A 22,836-nucleotide genomic window follows, 5' to 3' on the forward strand; every position below is an offset into this window, starting at 1 on the left:
TTCAAGTAACAAGGAAGCTACCTAAATGAACATGAGATCTAGGTTAGCTCTTAATTTTCAAGTAATCAATATCCTATTTCAAGATAATCTTTAGGATAGACCTTGATTTTCAAGTAATGAGGATGCTACCTCTAGATTAGTTCTTGGTTTTTAAGTAATTAGGATGCTATCTCAAGATAAGATTTAAGATAGCCCATAATTTTCAAGTAATCAAGATGCTACCCTAAATCAAGATGAGCTCTAGGTTAGTTCTTGATCTTCAAGTAATCAAGATGCTACCTTGAATCAAGATAAACTTTAGGTAGTCTTTGATTTTTAAGTAATCAATATATGCAACCCTAAGGCTATGAATCAAGTCAAGTGAGTGTACCACACACCCGTACCCTAAAGTAGCGCTACACAAGCACTATGTCTACTAAGATATGAAAACTGCTATGTACCACTTAAGAAACAAGAGCCAAGTACAAGAACTAAGGACAAGGACAAGAACTAAAAACCTAGGACAAGAAACTAGAACAAGGATCAAAATCCAATTTTTCAAATTAAGAACTCAAAACTCATGGCCCTCAGGCCAAAACCATAATAAGAACAACCATAATAAGAACTCAGAAATCCAGAAGGTAAAACCTAAGTTCTCAAAACATAAATAAGAACATGACAAGAGATGAGTGTGGTACCCTAGCATCTATCATGGACACTATTAACGGCATATGAGTAGGCTACTTATTGAGTTTTTGTACTCATTCAAGTTTTATCATGTTTTTCAGGTGACATGAAAGAGTTGGTCGAGGATGGAAGAAAATCTAAAGTTAGGTGTCATATAGAGTCACACCGAGTTTTCAACTACTTAATACTTCGAGTTCTTTTGTTTACCGAGCCTAATGTATTCGAACTCATAAACTTTATTTTGAATTTGTAATAAATGTATTTATGTTTTTGTATTAAGAAAGAAAAAAATATATCATTTTACCATCCGTCTTTTATCTTTTTAAGTTTTTATGAGTCGAGAAGTTTTTATCAGTCGCGACTCGAATCAGAAATCAAATCATGACAGGAGTCGTAATCAATATGGTGTCGCAACTACCTTTAATAATGTATTTAAGTTCTAATCCATTTTATCTTTTTGAAATAAAGTTAAGTTAGTTTTGGAAAATGGACAAGGACGGCTGAAACGCTTGTTAGTAATGTTGATCTTTACGTAAGAATCTCTTACTACAACGACGTTTGATTCATGGTTACATAGCTCCTCAATTTGTTTTTTGCTAAACTCGTGCAAATTCAGTCGAACAATATTTGACACACTACCTTCTGAACAATGCACTAGCTTACTTGCTTTAAGCTACTTTTTGCACAAATGCATCGAACACTTTTTGACAAAAATATACTATTCGTACACGTAAGTAACACATTTAATTTCGACATTAGTGTCAAGTCCTTAACTATCTCGTGCTTATAGAATTTGGAATAAATCATTTACATAGTGTTTGAGAAATAAGTTATTTGATCTAAATAACTCTTGAAACCAAAAGTTATTACTTTACTTTAGCTAGTTTTGAGGTTTCAAGAGTGGATTTCATTAGATATGATGTCGGAAATAGACTGATTTTATATCACCCTTTAATTCGAATTAGCAAAAGTAATGTTTCCTTACATAATATGGATTCCAACCATTCACGACCTAGATGTGAATGAGTTGAATTACTTATCCCTTGGGCTATTAATGAACTATCTCTCCACCGATTGTGAAAAATGTTCCACTAGAAATATTCTTGTTATTGCTTCAACCCATATTCTCTAAAAAGTGGATCTCACTCTGATAGCTCCGAATAAATTAAATACATCCATTAAACTATGAAGGCTTTTTATTCCACAACAAGTAAAGCACTCTTTCATATATTAGGGGATTTCACTTGGAAAAGAAAATATTCTATACTAATGGATTCGATTTCTTAACCATGGGTTCCAATGTACGAGATCTTATAGCACTTACCAATGAAACTCTATCGATTAGTACCATGCAGAAGAAATCAATTATAGACACTAACATAATTAGATCTGCTCTTCATAGATAAATTTGAAATTTGCGATTCGAGATAAGATCAGTTCATGATCATTTTATGCAACCGTCCTTGTGGCGCACATGCCACACATAACTGAGGATTGAGGGTGAGTATCTTTTGAAGTCCTTTTTAGCAAGATCTTCCACCGACCTTCCACAGAGGCAGTGGAAACATTCTCAATTTATAGCTCATCACAGCTATCAAACTTGTCATATGCAGTGAACAATGAGTTGCCTTTATAAGTTTGTCGAGTAGTATGAGTATGAATTCACCAGCCTTTGATGTGATATGCTATATTTACCTCGAAACAGACACCAACTAAATCATTAATAATACTCTGGTGGTTGGAGTTTGGTCCATTCTTATGTCTTTAAATTATACTTATATGGTCCTTCTTCATGTCAAATTTAGAAGGGCATTTTTGTAATCTTCCATTTTCTCAACGAATGAATCTTAATTTTCAGGAAAATTATGGATAAAGCGTGGAAGGAGACGAATGAATAGTTCGAACTCGTGACCTCGTGCTTAAAGTTTAACAAAAATCAGCGGAGTAGGCGAGCGAGGGTTTGAAGGGACGCACGCTCATGCGACGAAAAGAGTTCGAAAATCAACGTCCAACGAGTGTCGAACATTCGACCTCGCGGTGTGGAAATTCAAAGAAAAAACAAACGATTTTCACGCTCGGTCCGATTCGAACTCTCGCCTAGGAGCGACTGAACAAGGTTGGAGTGCGTAGATAGTCGAGCGTGGTTGCACGCACAAGACCCCTAGTGCACGTGGGTAAGTTGTTTTTCCCACGTTGACCTCTTTTTGTATATTTTTCTATTCAATTTTGATGTTTTTTTTTTTTTTTATTTATTTATTTATATATTTTAGATCCACTTGAGAAATTTTTAAAAATTTGGAGCATCGGACAAGTTAGCCCCATAAACCGTCAAGATACTCTTAAGTACCTAGTTTACCACCACGATAATTACGAAAATCTAAGATAACTCACATTATACCTATTAGCAGTTGTAAACAATATCACCAGAGCTAATAATGTCGACCAATTTCTATTCCCTCTGGTACGACCTAATAATGTCGATCTTGACTTAGTTTGGTTAGATTCATAGTGTATCGAAATTGTTTTTAGGCTAGTGTCCTTATCGTGTGTGAAATAGTTAGGGGTCTCTAAACATGGCATCAGTTTCATAAACCTGTTTGAAGTGGGACGAGGGACCACATACGTAAACTGTCACAACCAATTTTTTTAGTTTTCAAATCCAAAATCATGACTAAAAAAACAAAGCGAAATCAAATAAAATAAAAGATAAAAATTTGATAAATTTAAATAAGAAAAAACATCAACAAAGCTAAATTACATCCAATTATAAGATAAGGTTCTTCAAAATGTTATAAAGAGGGAAATGAGTTTGAAATACAATCATAAAATAAAATACAAAAGACTCCAAAATATAAAAAATAGACTGACGCTCCTTGACTGCATAGCTCTCTAACATTCCTCCACCTCAACCGGCAGCCTACGAACACCTAAAAAAGAAAAAGGAAAAAAGAGTGACTATAAAAATATACTCAGTAAGCAATCTACTTATAGACTTTCATCGCATTCATGACCTAGCAGGTGCCCACATACTTTTACTTTAGGCTTTAGGTGTAATAATGCTCTTGTGCACAGTCTTGGGTAGCTAGCTTAACCTATGCAATGGTAACCGGTACTCAAAGATGGGGCGCTATCTCCATAGACTCTATACTAGGTGGGGACAACATGGAGAGTGTTTGTCTTCCCATCATCCATGGGAGGTTATCTGACAAACCCATCCAACAAGCCATGAAGTCGCCAAAGGTTGGGGGCACTACCCCTAGTACGTGCCAGCTCCACTGGATATCCACATGATCAAGGCCCTCCCATAGGACAGATCCCCCATGTAGGATAACCACTAACTACCCGACATGATCAACGCTCTACCACAAGATGGATCCACCCGGCAAGGTAATCCTCGCATGATCAACACCCTACCACAGGAAAGATCCATCGTGCAAGGTAGTCTATCAAATTACTGAGTCACATATTTCTAACGAGTCTCCCACGGGATAATATAGGCTAGTTAAGTAATTATTTTCCTCTGATTAAACTCGATATTTTTTTAATTTATGGATATTTTTTATTAGTCTATTCTTTATAAAAATTAAAAGATAAGCAATAATTTTGGGATTTCATAGATAAGGGGTGGAGTGGTACCCACATGTAGGCAAAAGGCACAGCATATAATATCAATCAAACATGAAAATGTTTCCATTGAAATCATCAAACAAATCAAATGGATTTTCTCTCTGTTTTGCTGCTCCTCCTTCTTGTTTTCCTTTTCCTGCAACAATTCATTACCCGCCGGCGAAATCTCCCGCCGAGCCCACCGTCTGTTCCGATCATCGGCCATCTCCACCTCCTTCAACGCCCAATCCACCGGAACTTCCACAACATCGCCGCCAAATACGGACCCATTTTCACTCTCCGATTCGGATCTCGCCTTGCCCTCATAGTCTCTTCACTCCAACTAGCCGAAGAATGCTTCACCAAAAACGATGTCGTTTTCGCCAACCGTCCGCGTTTACTCATCGGAAAATACCTCGGCTACAACTTCACCACTATCTCCACCACACCTTACGGCGACCACTGGCGAAACCTCCGTCGCCTCACCTCTATGGAGATATTTTCCACGGCGCGTCTCAACGCAGCTCTCAGTATCCGTAAGGATGAAATCCGGCGATTATTGGTCAAACTCCATTCCGAATCGTTTGCTAGAGTGGAGTTGAAATCAATGTTTTCAGAATTGAGTTTCAACGTTGTGATGAGGGTTGTGACCGGAAAACGGTACTTCGGCGAGGAGGTTTCCAATGAAACAGAGGCGAGGGAGTTCAGAGAGCTTATGGATGAAACATCGCGTCATGGAGGAGCGTCGAATTGGATCGATTTCATGCCGATTTTGAAATGGATTGGGTTTGGTGAATATGAGAAGAGTTTGGCCAAATTGACGAAAAGGGCCGATAAATTTATGCAGAAATTGGTTGAAGATCGCCGGAATCAGACAGGATTGCAAATAGAAAAACAGAGTAATCTGCTTGATCGGCTTCTGGAACTTCAGGCATCTGAGCCGGAATATTACTCCGATGAGATCATCAAAGGGGTCATTCTGGTTTTGCTGCGTGCCGGAGCTGACTCAACCTCTGTGACCATGGAATGGGCAATGACTCAATTACTCAACAACCCGGAGGTGATATCCAAAGCCAAAGCTGAGATCGACACCAAGATCGGTCGAGATCGACTCGTTGATGAAGCAGATCTCACCAACCTCCACTACCTTCAAGCCATTATTTCTGAGACCTTCCGATTGCACCCTGCAGCCCCGATGCTCCTCACACACTATTCCTCCGATGACTGCACCGTCGCAGGCTACGACATTCCTCGTGGGACGATGTTGTTGGTCAATGCTTGGGCAATTCATAGAGACCCCAAGCTGTGGGATGACCCCATGAGGTTCCGACCTGAGAGATTCTTAGGGGAAGGGAATGAGTTGCTGTCGAACAAGTTAATTCCTTTTGGGATGGGAAGGAGGGCTTGTCCTGGGGAAACTATGGCGCAACGGTTAATAGGATTGAGTTTGGGGCTATTGATTCAGTGTTATGAGTGGAAGAATGTTGGATATCAAAAGGTAGACATGACTGAAGGTGGAGGTATCACCATTCAAAAAGTTCAGCCTTTGGAAACCTTGTGTAGAGCTCTCCCAATCATGGATAAAGTTCTATCAAATGGTTTGGACTAAATTTCACCCAGGTTTGCTTACACCCTTACAATTGTTGATGTATGTTACGTATCACAGTCATACTAGTCCAGGGCGTGTTGCTCGTGACTACATGCCCATATCACGCCAAACCCTTTAGTTAATTCAATGTTGTATTGTATTGTCTTATTTTCTGTTTGTATAGGTCTCTCATGCTTAAATCGCCCAAAATGTACTACGAGAATGTAGCTAGTTGTCAACTCCTCTCCTGCTTTGGCGAAATCAAGTTTATGTCTGCCGAACCTGAATCGCCTCAAAATGTATTAAGGGGAGATGCAACTAGTTGTTAGGGGATGCGACTATCTGTCAAATTCTCTCTACCTAAAAAGTTATGTATTATTTAAGTACTTGTATTGTCTTTTGTTGGTATGCCATATAACATTGCTTTCCATCTCTCAACCTTGCTCTCAAAATCAATCTTGCTCTCAAAATCTCTCTATCCCCATTTTTTAGAACGTTCTTCTCAAATTGAGGTAAGAAGCTTGAGCATGTTGCCCGACAGTAGGCGATAGCGAATACAAATTGACTTGACTCACTTAGTATTGGTAAAGTGTGCAGCACAACAGCCAAGAAAAGTGTGACTACGACAATATATGTTAGCTGCCAAGAAAAGTGCGACTACGACGCTAGTTCAGTTCAGAACAGCAAAACAACCAAACTGTGGCAACCTTTTATTCTCGATCATCAAATCAAAGCTCGAAATCGAATTCGAAATACAGTTTTCAAATCCTAATTTATATGTCCAGAGCATACAGAATCGCTAACAACCTTCGCTTCGATTGGGCTTCTGGGATTTGAAGATCAAATCACGATCATCAAATGTTGGGAGCCAATCATTAGTTGCAGGATTGCCTTTGTAGCCGCCATGAAGATGAACCCTCCCACCAGTTGCAGCATCAACAAAGTGAGTATGAACAACATTTCCTCCCCCTTCCTTACCCACTTGTATGAATCCACTCCCCGTCTGCTCCCTCCCAAATTTCATCACCAAAATCAGAGAGTTCTTTTTGTAATTTAAACTCAAAACAAACAAACAAACAAACAACCAAGGAAGATTAACCTTATGATGCCGCTTTTCAATCGAATCCAACTCCTTGTAATACTCCGTCTCCACATACTCCTCCTGCACCAACGAATCCCCAACTCCCAAGGCTAAGACCTGTAAACATTCCTCAAAATTTCATACCCAGATCAATATTCTCCCAAAATTTACAGAGGAACATAATTAATGTACAGAATCGATGAATACATGAGATTGGGTCTGGAGATTTCGGAGCTTATCGAGCACGGGAATAGCCTCTTCTGCGGTGCTTCTAGATGGGTTTTGCGTCGAGGAATCGGATTCAGATTCGCTTCGGCTCGGTTTCATCGGCCGCTTGGGAACGATGGAATCGAATTGGGCTCTGATCTGATCGGTGATTCGCATCTGCTCCTCGTTGTCCAACACCACGTCGCTCCGGCTTGGCTTGCTCGCTGTGCACCGCCGTGCCGCCATGGTGGTTCTGGCCTCCTTTTGTTTGGTAGTTCCTTGATCTGTGGCTTTTGTCGTTGATTTGTAGGTTTTGGCGGTGGTTTAAATATTATATAGTGAGGATAAAGCTTATATATATATATATTGAAGAAAATGCCAAATTAAATTCTTGGATTTTAATCTAATTTACTAATTAATTTATGTGACTTATAAAGTAATCAAAACAATTTTTGAGTGAAAATCAAATCAATGAAGATTAATTCTAAAGAACTCAAATTGAAGATGGATCAAATTAATCAACCGATCAATAATAACTTTTTAATATCAAAGGGTTCAAGATTATGTAACTGAAAATCTCTTAGGGCCTTCGATTGAACTATGACAACAACCCCAATATGAAATAGGAGTAGTGAAATCTTATAGTCGATTTAGTCAAAGATGTGCAAAAACCCACTAATTATGGCTAATGTTGCAAGTCCACAGCGGTGAGAACCATGACAGTACGCTTAGGTTCTCGATGGCTCAACCGTGATTGAACCATTTGAGAGATTTCACTCTCTTTGATTAGCTTCGTGACAGTTTGACTGCGTTCAGTTCTAACCCACCCTCTAAATAGATACAAATCAAAACACCATAGGTATAGATTTCAAATCAAGCTTATTTTGTGACTAAACTTGACTGATTTAATAACTTATGGAACAAGTTAAAGAAAACTCTGAGTGTTTTCTCTCCCGTAAATAGTCATCAGATGTACATTTCATTCACAACAGAATTTGAAAAGTAGGGTACTTAAAAATACTTTAGTATAAATAAATTCTCCCTTCAAATTAGTGTGCTTATTTATGCTTTAGTTATTCGTTTTGGTATATTTTAATCGAGGATCGAAACCAACATCTGGAACAAGAATTAGGATGTCGAAACAAATGCCGCAGACTATATGACCACGATAAAGAGTGAAAAGAAGGGGAACGTAATACTCCAATATCTGTTAGTCACGAAGAGTAACTTTTCACCATAGCATTTTTGTAATTTTTTCAAACTTTAGGAGTATTTTGATAATTTGTCATTTTAAAATTATATTTATTTTCTGAAAAAGTAAAAAAAAAAAAAATCCAAGAATTCCGTACACCTCATTGGTCATTTCCCACTACCATGAAAACCATCGTGAAGTTAACTCATTTTCTGGAAATGCAATTCTCACAAAGACTAATATTAAAAGATTTTAGATCTAATAAAATTATTTTCGCAACTAGTCTTTTTATTCTTTTAATGTTTATACGTCGAAGTCTATTGTGTCATAGACTTGGAATAGACTTGAACTAGAAGCACTTTCATCAATATCGCCATGTTTATATAGTGGTGTATAAGGTTCCAAATTTTGTGTCACATGCTATCACCGTACCACCATTCACAATCTTCTACAAACTCTTTGCAATCTCATGAGTTATGCAACTGACCAATAGAAATCTGATTCTTCTTGAGACTATGAATACATCTGACATTTTTCAATGATCATTGATTTCTTGTCGAAGTTTGTAGGTAGGCATCCTTAATTCTTTCAATTTCTAAGGTTTTGTTGTTGACAAGATACACATTTACGAAAATTTCAATACAGTTCCTTATTTGAGATGAATGAAAATACGCACGCAAATAAAAATCCTAAATTCAATCACGATGTCCACACTAAGGATTAGAGTATCTTAGTATCTTCCAATTTTTAGGAACATTTTCATCTCCAAATTTTTATTCTACTCCCTTGGTTTTGTACAATCTCTCCGACAGTGACATTTTTCTCTACAATTCCAACATGCTACATTTGGTCAGTTTGGAGATTTGTTTTTTCAATTCTTTGATTTGGACTAATCATGTTTGTTTGAGCGGTGCGATTTACTTCTCACCTTTTGGTCAATATTGAGATCACTGCTCGATAAATCTCCAATTTCCCATTTGTGAATAATTTTGGTAAGAGCGCATCTCAGATTTTATCAAATTTCAATTTCTCAGACTCCTGAGAACTACTGATCGCGACAACAACATTTTCTCAAGACTCAGGTAAAAATGACATCAAAATCAATGCTTTAATTTCATATTTGAAATTAATTTCCATAGAAATTAATTCACTTAATAGTTATATTGAATTCATTTATATGAATCACAATAGATCCACCTCTAGGTATATGTGGATTGAACAATCTATGCATCAAATATACTAGGTTCATAATCGATGATTTTTTGTGTACATATTAAATAGCGTCTTTAACATATTCGACATAGTCATGATTCATGAAAATCTTTCTGGTATCGACAATTTTCAATTTTCATCTTCTAGAAATCAAAATCAGATCCATCAAACTTGTAGATTTCAATCTTTATTAATTTTTCATTATTTTTCGATGCATATCCTACAAGTTTTGATTAGGCAATTGAAGACGAAAAATGGAAGATTGTAATGGATCAAGAAATTGACACAATACAAAGGAATGAAACGTGGGAGTTGATGGAGGTTCTAGCAAACAAACAAGGTCTTGGATAGCACAAAGATGAAGTCAAATGGTGAAGTGGAAAAACTAGAAACAGGTGGTGTATGGAGTTGATTATGAGGACACATTTGTCCATATGACAAAGGATTGAGACAATTTTAAAATGCGTGGAATGGTTACCAAATACACATAAAATCTCTTTTTTTTTTCTAAATGGATGCTTGAAGGAAGAGATATTTGTTGAACAATCTTTGGGTTGTGTGAAAAGAAGAAGAGGTGTAAACAAGTTTCCCAAGCTTGGTATAGTTGCATTCAATCTTTCTCGTTAAAATACTAAATTCTAGTTCGATAAACTTACAACTTATTCTACTAAGTTTATAACAATTCTTTTTCTAAGTTGTTCATTTTGCTTGTTTTATTTGTTTCGACATATTTTGATCGGAGTTATATTCAGCATCAACAACCAAGACCTTTCTATATTGATGTTTTCCTTGGGGACGAAACTGAACTAGAGGATTTCACAAAGCCATTTTGTTATGTATCTATGGGAGGGTCGTGACGATTTGAACTTGGAAGAGGAAAAACAGAATCAAAAGATGATCATTGTTCGGGTTTGTGTTGGCCGCGCTATGATAGTAGCTCTCATAATTGGGTTCCTCAAAGTGACCCATGGGAGAAGATTAAGTCCATTGATTTGAACCTTAAACTAAAGATAGGGAGAGAGCAACTTGAGGGAGAGAGCTTTTAGAGGGAGGAACCTTAACCACTTATGATTTATTAATTTTTTTTTGTTGTAGAAATAACATAGAGTATGTAGAGGGTAGATTGCCCAACCAATTCCTAAACTTCTCTTCAAGTTCCTAAACTTTCTCATATACAACTACTAACACATCTTAGGGATCAATCTTCTAAAATTTCAAATCAATAACTACTAAATCGAGTTAATAACTTCTTTTTGGTAAGTCAAGTTATTAACTCACATTCTAAGCCTCACTTTGTGACATTTTTCACTCCCAGCAATTCGTGCATCCCTATAAACTTAATCCTTGCTAGGGTATTGGTGAGAATGTTGGCACATTACTCTCTAGTTTCAACTTTGTTTGGGCCTGGTCAACTCTGTCTTCTTAAAAAGAAATTTAGATTTTGCAACATGCATTTTCTTCCACTCCTCTTCTGTGCATAGAATTTAGCGTCAGGCTTATATCTAGAAAATTCATGTGACGTACTCTTTTATTTTTCAACCTTCTTTTTAGGCCTACTTCCAGATTTCTTTGGTTGAGATGACAAGTTTGAAATCTCATTTTTCTTATGTCTTGGTGGTCTTCCTCTAGGCCTTTTGGTCAAGATAATAAGTTCGATGAAACACATCGACTTGTAGAGTACACTTTGCTTATTGAAGCAACCTCTGGTTGCTTCTTGGATTTATTTTTTGATTTCTTTTTCTCTCGACTCGTTGGTTTCTTCTTCACTCTCTTGTTGCCAACGCCAATAGATACTTTTGGAGGATGTTGATAGTCTTTTAATAGTATCTTATATAGGCGGTTTTGCAACCGTTTTACCTTCATTAACAGGGCTCCGTTTCAGTCGTATACCTTGAGGAACGGGTCGACTATCTCCACTTTGCTACCTTCTTCTATCATTTGACCAAGGCTAATAATATTGCTTTTCAAACTTGGGATGTAATACACACTGGTCAATAGATGTTTATCACCGTTCTTGCACTGGAACAAGATAGATTCTTTACCTTGGATCGGTACAATTGATCTGTTGCAAAGTTTCACGTTTCCAATGAACTTTTCATCAAGCTCCTTGAACTTTGCTTGATCTCCGGTCATGTGGTTGCTCACTCCGTTGTCTAGGTACCACATGTTGGTCTCCACTTGGTCTTCTATGTCTGTGAAGGGGTTCGCTATAACCTTCTCTTCATTAAGGATCAACAGGTTGGGCATTTTCTCGGCCAACATCAATGTCGGCTCTTCATCTTTAGAGAACATAAGGTTGCCTCCTCATCGCGCTCCTTATTGCGGCACTGTGCTGCATAATGCCCATATTTTCTACAAGAGTAACACTTGATCATACTCTTGTCCTTCCGAGGGTTAGCATTTTCATGGGGTTTGTGAGGTATTGTCACGACCTCATCTGCCACCACGTCCGCGACCTCTTTTTTCTTTGTTATGGTTGTCACGTCCATGTTGAAGAAATCTCACGAATTTATGAAAGAAATTTCACGCACACTAATTTTTTGAGAGTAGAGAGAAAAAAAAAAAAACACTCTATTTATTTGAAAAATCTTCTTCTATTACTTCTCTATTTTTGTTTTTTTTTTTCCTACTCTTCACAATAAAACGCGAGTACTTAGTGAAAAGACTCTTGCCTTTTCCTTTACCACTAACTTTTGAATTTAGAACCTAGTGAAAATTAACTAAACTTAAATGCTCCTACCATCTGTCATGCCCCATAAACTTAAATGCTCCTATCATCTGTCATGTCAATCATCTTCTTGTATTTGTCGAAAAGTACTTTCGGTGGCGGTTTTGTAAAGATATCCGCAACTTGATCCTGACTTGCCACATGCAGCAATTCCACACTTCCTTCCTTCACATGATCTCGGATAAAGTGAAAACGAACGTCAATGTGTTTGCTTCTTTCATGGTTCACTGGGTTGCCAATCAATTGCTGATTTGTTGTCAACTTGAATCACGGTTGCACCTAGTTGCTTTAGCTCCATCTTGCTCAACAAATTTCTAAGCTATATCGCGTGACACACTCCAAGATGCTGCCACATATTCAGATTCACACGTCGAGAGTGTCATGATCGATTGTTTCTTTGAAAGCCAAGTAAATGTTGTGTTGCCTGTAAAGAATACATAACCCGATGTACTTTTTCGATCGTCTATATCTCCGTACCAATCACTATTAGAGTAACCAACCAACTTGTGATCTTCTGTTTTCGAGTAGAATAACCCAAGTGACACTGTTCCTTGGATGTACCGTAGGATTTGCTTCAACGCCTTCCAATGTGAGTAAATCGGCTCCTCCATGAACCGGCTTATAATGCTGATACTTAATGAAAGATCTGGCCTTGTGCATGTAAGATAGCAAGGCTTCTTATCAAACTCCGGTACCTATTTGCATCTACTCGTTCTCCCTCATCGTACTTTGAGAGTTTTGCACCTGGTTCCATTGGTGTTGATACCGGGTTGCAATTTTCCATCTTGTACTTCTTCAAAATCTCCTTTGCATATGTCTCCTGTGATATAAAAATACCGGTCTCTCCTTGTTTAACCTCCAAACCAAGGAAAAACTTGAAGAAACCCAAATCTGTCATCTCAAATTCTCGTGTCATTGTGCTTTTAAACTCTTCGATCATCTCACCATTGTTACCTAAAAAAATGAAGTCATCGACATAAAGAGCAACACGTATCACATTACCTCCACTTTCTTTGTATAAAATGCATGCTCGTGGGGACATTGCTTGTACCCATTCTCCTTGAAATATGTATCAATACGAGTATTTCATGCTCGCGGTGCTTGCTTCAACCCCTAAAGCGCCTTCTTCAATTTTAGTATCTTCTTCTCTTCTCCAATTTTCATGTACCTGGATGGTTGTTCGAGGTAGACTTCTTCTTCAAGCACACCATTCAAGAATGTCGACTTGAGATCCATTTAAAAAATCGGCCATTTGAATTGAGCCGCTTGGGAAATGAGCAATCAGATTGTCTCCATTCTTGCAATGGGAGCAAACACTTTGTCATAGTCAATTCCCACATTTTGCTTGTATTCCTTCGCAACAAGTCGCGCCTTGTACCGCTCTATCTTACCTTGAGCATTCATCTTTTTCTTGAACACCCACTTCACACTAATGAGCTGACTTCCTTCCGGTAATTCTGTTAACTCCCATGCATTTTTGCGATGAATCGCTTTAATCTCCTCATCCATGGCAGTTTGCCACTTCTTGTCTCGCACCGCCTCTTCAAAGCTGATGTTTTCAGCATCTGCCAGAAGACATCCAAGGTGTACCTCATTTGTTGAATCATACAAGTCTCGCAAACTTCGCATTTTGGGTTGTCATGGTTCATCTTCATCATCGAAAATTTCTGAGTTTGTTGGTATACTTGTTGGTACAATGACTGATGGTTCTCCAACTTCGATATTAACTTCCGTCGAATTGTTTCAGTCTCATTCGTTTGCTTTGTTTACTCGCCCATCACGACTCACCATCGCCATCTTGCTTATCGGGTCAAGTAGCTTGTATCCTTGTCTTCTCATCATACCCAATAAAAATATACCTTTTTCTTTTGTCTTCAAGCTTCGTTCTTTGTTGATCCGGTATGTGAGCATAAGGCACACTACCGAACACTTTGAGATGAGAAACTGTAGGCTTTTGTCATCTCCAAGCTTCTTGTGGTGTTTGATCATCTAACTTTGCATGTGGACATTGATTTTGCACGTAGATGGCGCATTGCACGACTTTTGCCCAAAATTCCTTTGGCATCCTTTTGCTCTTGAGCATTGATCGGACCATGTCGAGAATGGTCTGATTTTTTCTCTCGGCCACACCATTTTGTTGAGGGGTGTACGGTGCGGTGAGAAATCGCCTTGTGCGTTGCTCCTTGCAATACTCCATGAAAGTCGTCGAAGTATACTCGAAGCCTCTATCGGGTCATACAACTTTGATGTGTCTACCAGTTGCCTTCTCTACCATCACTTTGAACATTTTGAACACCTCGAATGCCTCAGATTTTTCTTTCAGAAAGTAAACCCAAGTTTTTCGTGAGTAATCATCTATAAAGGAAATGAAATACCTTTTACCGCAGAAAGACTCGGGGGTAATTGGTCCACGTATATCTGTATGAATCAACTTGAGAGGTTGTTTAGCCCAAAATTCAGCCTTCTTTTGAATCGAGGTTCTCGCATGCTTGCTGAGCACGCATTCTTCACAAAATTTTCCTTCGTAGTCCATGTTGGGTAACCCATGCACTATATTCTTCTTTGCTAACTCTTTTAGGTCGTCATGATGTAGGTGATCAAAGCGGAGATGCCATAGTGATGCTTTGTCTTCTACGTCGACTCGCAAACAATTTTCTCGTATGCTTCTTAAATTTAGTTTGTACATCTGATTTTTTTCCTATGTTGACTCGAGCAACCAAACGCCCTTGCTTGTCCTTCAAGTGTAGCAGACGGTCTTTTAAGAATATCGAGTAACCTTTCTCTGTGAGTTGCTCCATACTCAATATGTTGGTCTTGAGGTCTGGTATGTAATAAACATCTTGGATTGACCTTATTAAACCATCCTTTTGCAAGAAATGTATCGTACCTCGGCCTTTGACCTCCACCTTTGACGCATCTCCAAATGACACATGACCATCTTCAATATTCTACATCTCTTTGAATAGGTACTCGTGATCACACATATGGTTGCTTGCCCCTGAGTCGAGGTACCACAGAGTGTCGTCGTTGATGTTGTCTTCATTTTGAGCCATTAAGAGAAGACCTTCATTTGTTACGTCTTTCAAGGCTAGGTTGGTTGTTCCTTCCACCTTTTTATTGGCTCGACAATCTTTTGCAAAATGCCCCACTCTACCACAATTGTAACATTTGTCGGAGTTACAATCATTCACATAGTGACCAAATTTGTGACATTTGTAGCACTGAATGTTGGAATAAATTGATCGGCCGCCTCTTCCTCGACTGCGTCCTCTTCCACGCCAATTTGCTTGGCTCGATTGTCCCTTTTCCTTATAGTATCCTTCATGATTGCTGCCTTGACCACCGCGACCATTTCCATGACTTCCACGGCCATGACCTCTACCTTGAAAATTTTGAGAATAGAGTGTCTTTTCATCTTTGATTGACACCTTAGTTTGAAGTGCTTGATCGAGTGTTTTCTCCTTCTTCTTCTTACGTTGCTCGTGTGCCTCGAGAGAACCGGTGAGATCATGGACCGTGAACATCGCTAGGTCCTTTGACTCTTATATCGCGCACACAACATTCTTAAAGTTGTTGGTTAATGATCTCAAAATCTTCTCCACAACTCGTGTCTCGGCTAACATTTCTCCATTTCGGTTGAGTTGGTTTACCATAGTCTGTACACGCGTGATGTAGTCAGATACCCTTTCGAACTCCTTCATCTTCATGCTCTCCAACTCGCCACGAAGAGTTTGGAGACATACTTGCTTGACTCAGTCGGTTCCTTTGAACACTTTTCCTAAAATGTCCCACGCTTCTTTTGAAGTAGTTGCACTAGCAATCTTCTCACAGCCCGACTCGTCAACGGCTCGGAACAACATGTATAGTGTCGTCTTATCCTTTGATCGCACCTCTTTTAACGCCTTGTTTTGTGTAGCCGTATAACCCGTGGTATCTTTTAGTTTTTCGAAACCTTCTTCGACCACCTCCAATGCATCTTGAGAGCTGAGAAGAGCTTTTATTTGAATGCTCCAATTTTCGTAGTTTGTCTTCATTAGTCGCGGTAACGGCATTTGACCCGTCACATACGCCATTGGCTCTGAGACCAATTTATTGAAGAAATTTCACGAATTTGTGAAAGAAAGCTCACGCACACTAATTTTTCTCTTAGAGTAGATAGAGAAAAAAAAACACTCTATTTATCTGGAAAACCCAAACACTCTAATTATCTGGAAAACCCAAACACTCTATTCTTAGTTCTATGTTTTTTTTTCTTTGCTCTTCAATACAAAGAAGAATGTATTTATTTAGTCAGTTGCTCTCCTAAAACTAATTATAATGGCTCTCCTAAAACTAATTATAATGCCACTGTTTTATGAGCCATTATGAGCCATAAAACGCCACTGTTTCAGACTCTTCAGTTTTTCCTTTACCACTCACTTTTGAATTTAAAACCTACTAAAAATAACATTTAAGTTTTATTGAACCGTCCACTCGTATTGAAAAAAAGAAGAGTCTTCTGCATCTTTATTTTTCGTCCGTGCTAGCCACTTCTCATGTGTGAGTAAGAGGTATTTCTCCTCCTCTTTATCTTCGTAGCCACGAATTCTCTCCTTATGACCTTAAGACGACCAACGACCTCCTCAACCAATAGGTTCTTGAGGTCACCGGACTACTGGATGGAGGTAATAATCTGCATGAATCTTGAGGGAACAGATCGAAAGAACCTCTTAACAATGAAGATCTCCTCCACAACGTCGCCTAATAAACGAATGCCACTGGCAATCTCGTCAACTTCATGGCAAATTCGTCTATTGACTCACCGTCCTTCATGCGGATAGCCTCGAACTCACTCTTCAAGATCTGCACCTTTGCTTCCTTGACACATTCCACACCCACATGCATTGTTTGCAGCGTCTCCCATGCTACTTTTGTCGAGTCCTTCTCTGCCAACATGAGAAGAACATCCTCTGAGACTGATTGGTAGATGGCGGCAAGAGCCATCCTATCCTTATGCTCCTCAATGTCACCATGCTCGACGACGTCCCATACGCCCTGTGCTTGTAAGTTAACACTCATCTTTATCGATCATGCTGCATAATTACTCTTCATGAGTAACGTGTACTAGAGCATTATACTCCCCTCCCTTCCACTCCTTATCGTTGTCACATCTCCTCCGGCAACTTCACGTGGTGATGGCATTTGTTTCGACATCCTAACTTTGATACCAAATGTTGAAAATTAATTGCCCATGATCGAAATATGTCAAAACAAATAACTGAAGTGGAAGCACAACGTGAGGGGAGAGCTTTCGATCACATGAACATTAAGAACTTAGAAATAACATAAATCTTATGAGTATTTATAGGGAGATTGCCCTAAACTTCCTCTTCAAGTTCATAAACCTTATCCTAAAATTAACAACTACTACTAGATTGATCTCCTAAACTTTCAAATTAATGACTCTTAAATCTTCCTAATAGATTAAATGAATAACTACTAAATACTTATCCTAAAATTTTTCTATCTAAAGCTTAAAAGCTTATGAACTCATAAATTATTGGTATTGAAGGAGTTGGGAAGGTTTATGTTGGTATGTAAGGTGGCTGTGAAGCGAAGTCAACCTGGGTACGTTAAATTTGGCATCTTTATCTGGTTTCCTTACATGGGTATATGTTAAACTGCCTCCAATCAATATTTGGGTTTAAATTTCAGCAGTTTTTTAAAAGTTTTTGAAACTAAGTTGAAATCATTATAGGTATAGCCAACAAAACCAAGAGATGATCTTGGTTTACGAATACATGGAGGGGGACTTTACAACAGTACTTATACACTTCAAAGACCAAAGATCGTCTTGTATTATCGTGGAAAGAAAGGCTTGAAATCTGTATCTATGCAGCAAAAGGGTAAGTGTAAACACACCTCAAAATAGAATTAGGATGACAACTTGAGTCAAGCTTATTTAAATGATCCCAACCGTTGACATGATTGAATTGGCTGCCCATTGAGAGGGAGAAAAATCACTAAGAAGAAATTATAAGACATTAGGTAGAATATTACAACACTTCACTTGGAATTTCATGGAACAAAAACGTGGGTAGGGTAGAAGAGTATTTATAGAAGAGGCTGATAATGTTATTGTAGCGACCTGAGATTTCTATGCTCTTACGCGGAATTAAATCTTTAAAACTTCGTCATAAAACATTGTCATGGACTTATATGTTCAAAAACATATTTGAAACAATATAACAAACTAAATAAAACAAGTAAAACATTAAAAAGTAAAAACACACTAGCCTAAGACTAAGAAAATAAATTATCACTGTCCTATGCGTGTGTCATGTTCTCTACTTGTGATGTCGTTGTCAGCCGTAAAAGAATGTCTTGTCTTGACCTAAAATAGAAGCAGTACACAACTTGTGTATTTTAAGAAATACTCCATATGTGACCCCACTATTGGGGGTAGAGAATGCAAACACATGCAACTTATATTCTAGGGACATATCATTAAAAACATCATAGAGGTGTCCTCTCGTCCGTTCAAAATCGGATTTATAGTACTTCCCTACACAAGACCCACACGTGCAAGTGTGGGTCCCTAGGCAGTTTGCAACCTCCTAGATAGTCAAGCTAGGTTAGTAGACTCCTAAGTGTCATGTGAGGCATGAACATCATCATCATCATCGTAGTGTACACGTCCGTACTCGTCATCATAAATGGAAAAGTAACCCGATGTATATGTACACACAAAATACATGAGGTCCCTATAGTTTTCATCTTTAAATCATGTTTATGTCACAACTCTATATATCGTTCACAAATTACTCTAAGTAACATGCATGCCTTAACCTTCATACGCTCATCATCATTAACATTAACTAAAGTTGTGTCTTAGAAAAATCATCGTCATAATGCATCATAACATTTAATACATACACATCATCTTAATATGAAATAACGTCATATTAAGTCATCTCATCATCATACATCTTACATCGCTAAGTTAGCATGCATCATCATCATCATATCATCATCATACAACATCATCATGTAACACCATCGTATAACATCATATAACATAGTCATATCATCATATAATATAAAGTATAAATGACACGTGCAAGGGTCACTGGACATGTGTTGTCATATATAAAACAAGTCTTCCGACCGAGTTGATAGTAAGGCCACTTACTTGATTGACATAGGCTGAACTACTATGACTCTTTGATGCTATCTTAAGGTCTATGAAATTTAATTCTACTTAAGAAGTCGAACAATCATCCATTAAAATTCTATTATAGTAATTGGCTTACCTAATTTTGCATAAAATAATTTAAACTTACTCCCACCTAGTTTTGCATCAAATAATTTAAACTAACTAAACCTAAATTTGCATAAAATAATTTAAATTTACTCACCCTAATTTGCCTCAAATAATTTAAACTATATAAGCTTAATTATGCATGAATACTTTAAACTTACTCCAAAAATTTAAACTAGCTAAAAGGTCGTCATACTAACCTTCAACGCTTCTGAAGTATTGAAACTAAGAGGAAATAGTCCGAACGTATCAGACTCGAGCCGAAACCATTCAAGTGAATTATAAGATGAGGTGAGAGATTTTTTTTTTTTGTTTTGTTTTTTTTTGGCCCAAACCACCAGTTATCCGCATGAGGATCCGATTAACTACTTCCGCCTGTTCTTTCCTCAAATTGACTATAATATTCTCTTACCCACTTCTTAATAAGTATAAGCCCTCTAGAAATTTTGAAAAAAAATCACCATAACAAGCACACGTTCTCTCGAACCTATCTTTGTCTTTTATATAAATGGACTTAATCTAAAGCAACATGTCAGAAACTCACGTCATAACCCAACTTTTGAGGTATTGTCCAAGACCCTACCTGACCCTATTCGAACCTATCTTTGACTATCATGACAATCCGTTGCCTCTAATCTTACTTATACATCACCTTGGCTATCATGCACACTCTTCCTAGCGTGTTGAATTATGCATCGTCTTCCTTAATCAGATCATAACACCTGCTTATTCTGCCCTCACATGATCAAATGGGCGCTACGCTACGTTTGTCTGCACGTGAAGTCACAACCTACCCTCGTCTCAGTCCGATTGTGACGCTAAACCTGTATGGTGTGCTCCTAAAACCTTAAAAACTATAAACTTTGTACAACAAACTAGCTTAAACGTGCCAAAAGAAATTTAAGGAGATTATAAGGAGTTGAAAACAAACCTAGAAAGAGAAAAACTTGCTAAATGCACTCCATATGCCTTCGAAACTAGAACGCCCTGAGCTGAACCAAAATGAGGGAAATGAAGGGCCGTGAAATGTTTTTATCATCCCCTCATAGTCCGACAATATGATAATTTTGTTGGCCTTTAATTTACGACCAAGTGGCAGGACATGGCGTACCAGGATTATTCTCGACCAAACTTCTTCATCCTAACACACTTTCTATATTGATTAAAACTCATCTTTGTCATAGCAAAACATATTCATACGAATAAAAATGTCATTATTGTCGGCATTGGTTCTCAATTGCCACAAATTTGTTTTTGTTGGGACAATTTTCATGTCGCTATGCCTGTGAGTTCGATGGTCTTTTGTGTACTGACAAATCATACGACTCTTTCAATTTTTATCATACAAAACTTTTAATCATTAACTTAAATATATATATATTTTTTTTTAATTTAGTTTATCAATTTAAAATATTTGTGAAAAAACTTTTACAAGAATCTTTCCTAACAAATGAAAAAAAGAATACAAATGGAAAACATCTTTACTAAACAAAATTCTTATTCTCTCGTTTAAAGTAATCTATCATGATATTGATTTTTCAACTTAAAAAGAATCTTAAAATATGTCTTTTCCTAATTAATTAACCAAATTAAAATTAAAATAAGAATGAAAGGAACGTATTTAAGAATCTGTGTCAGTACTCTACACTAAGCAAGAACTAAGAAAAATGACTATGCCCTAGAAAAATATAAAGATTATCAAGTACCGAATTTTATTATGAAACTTTGGAGACGAGATGTTGCAATATTTTTTCCTCCATCAAATTTTTTCCTAAAGAATAATATTAATTGACGAGACACATGAGACTTAAAAGAATATTTAGCTTGACTAGCAAAAATTGGTTAAATCTAACACTTTTTTTTTTTTTCATAGAATAAAGATTTGAATTTTAGTCTTTTCAAACTTTTAGCTACCAAAATTTAGGGGAGTTGTTTAATGGAAGGATTCCATTCTTGATTGGATATTAGTTTTTTTTTTTTTTTTTTTAATAAAAAAAAAAACAAAAACATCTTCTATTTTTATATGATATTAAAAAAAATGTTTAATGGATTCAACAATAATAAGTGTTTTATCATATTCAATATTTTTAAAATTAATTGACGTTTCAAATCTATAATTTAATTTTCTTACTTTCAATTTAAATTTATTACACAAAAAATTAAACTTTAGGGATATATATTAAGATTCTACTCAAATTTTATGAAGCATTGGAACAAGAAATAAGAGAACAATGGGCTGAAATCCAAGTAACACAATATGATGAGAGTAACTTATAATCTGTGAAAAGAATTTTTGTACAATCTCTGAAAAGCGTACTCTTTCTTACAGATCAAACCAAATCCCACAATTCCCATCTTCACTTGTGCCCATCTCCTCTTCTGCTGGGTCCTGACGCCAACGTGAACACTCGCTGATTCGACATGTCGAAACCGCCACCGCCGCCCTCGCTACCGCTACCACCACCACCACCACCGTCCTTTGGTTTCAATTTGAATTCATGGGCATCGGAGTTGGCCTGGAGGGCTCTCCTGTGGAGTAGTGAAGTAGAGGTGGCGGGAAGAAGCAAGGGTAAGAGGAGGAGGGAGAGCAGGTAGAGATGATGATGCCTCATAATGTTGGTGGTGGTGGTGGTGGTGTTGTTGTGGTGGTTGGGTTTGTGTTGTGAATGTTTTTAAGTGTATTGTTAATGAAAAAAAGGTCAAAAGATTCTGTAAGAACAAAAAGAATGGAGCAGAAAAGATAGTATCCAGACATGGCATCTCAAATTGAGCTATTGGGGAGGAGGGGGAAAAAGGTGGGGTTGGTGTTCAAATGCCGCTCTATGTTCAACCACTGGACGGTGAAGAGCCTTCTAACCTTGTGGCCTGTGGGACCTAATTATAAAGTTCTCATTTTGACTCACTGACCGACCTACCATCTCTTTTTTTTTTTTTTTTTGCCTCTACCACCTATCTAAAAAAGCTACCTCTTTCAATTACGTGTCTACTATGGAGAGATTAAAATGCATCTGTTAAGCTCGTTCCCCTTAAGGTGGTGTTTTGTTGTTTCCCCTTGAGGTTTTAAAGGTTTCCACACCCTTATAAATGTCGTCTTTGTACTTCTTTCCCCGGAAGATTTTAAAGGTTCCTACACCCTTATAAATGTCATCTTTGGACTACGTGTCTGATAGGGAGAGGTTTCCCCACTTTTATAAATGGTTTTTCGTTCTTTCCCCTTAAGGTTTTAAAGGTTTCCACATCCTTATAAATGGTATTT

The 22,836-nt window shown here is 37.6% G+C and overlaps 2 protein-coding genes across 2 annotated transcripts; one reads left to right on the forward strand and one right to left on the reverse strand.

Annotated features, from left to right (window-relative positions):
- Positions 1-4,343: 4,343 nt before the first annotated feature.
- Positions 4,344-6,298, forward strand: LOC111777333 (cytochrome P450 81Q32). The gene is made up of 2 exons (XM_023656875.2): positions 4,344-5,892; positions 6,045-6,298. Exon 1 carries the CDS (start codon positions 4,382-4,384, stop codon positions 5,879-5,881), a length of 1,500 nt encoding a protein of 499 aa, XP_023512643.2. The 5' UTR covers positions 4,344-4,381; the 3' UTR covers positions 5,882-5,892; positions 6,045-6,298.
- A 248-nt stretch (positions 6,299-6,546) lies between these two features.
- Positions 6,547-7,484, reverse strand: MEE59 (maternal effect embryo arrest 59). The gene is made up of 3 exons (XM_023656876.2): positions 7,149-7,484; positions 6,960-7,058; positions 6,547-6,863 (listed from the first exon to the last, which is right to left on the reverse strand). Exons 1-3 carry the CDS (start codon positions 7,392-7,394, stop codon positions 6,660-6,662), a joined length of 549 nt encoding a protein of 182 aa, XP_023512644.2. The 5' UTR covers positions 7,395-7,484; the 3' UTR covers positions 6,547-6,659.
- Between the last annotated feature and the right edge of the window lie 15,352 nt (positions 7,485-22,836).

Source organism: Cucurbita pepo, chromosome 16 (assembly GCF_057944985.1).
Source record: "Cucurbita pepo subsp. pepo isolate OVF chromosome 16, ASM5794498v1, whole genome shotgun sequence".
Classification (NCBI taxonomy): domain Eukaryota; kingdom Viridiplantae; phylum Streptophyta; class Magnoliopsida; order Cucurbitales; family Cucurbitaceae; genus Cucurbita; species Cucurbita pepo.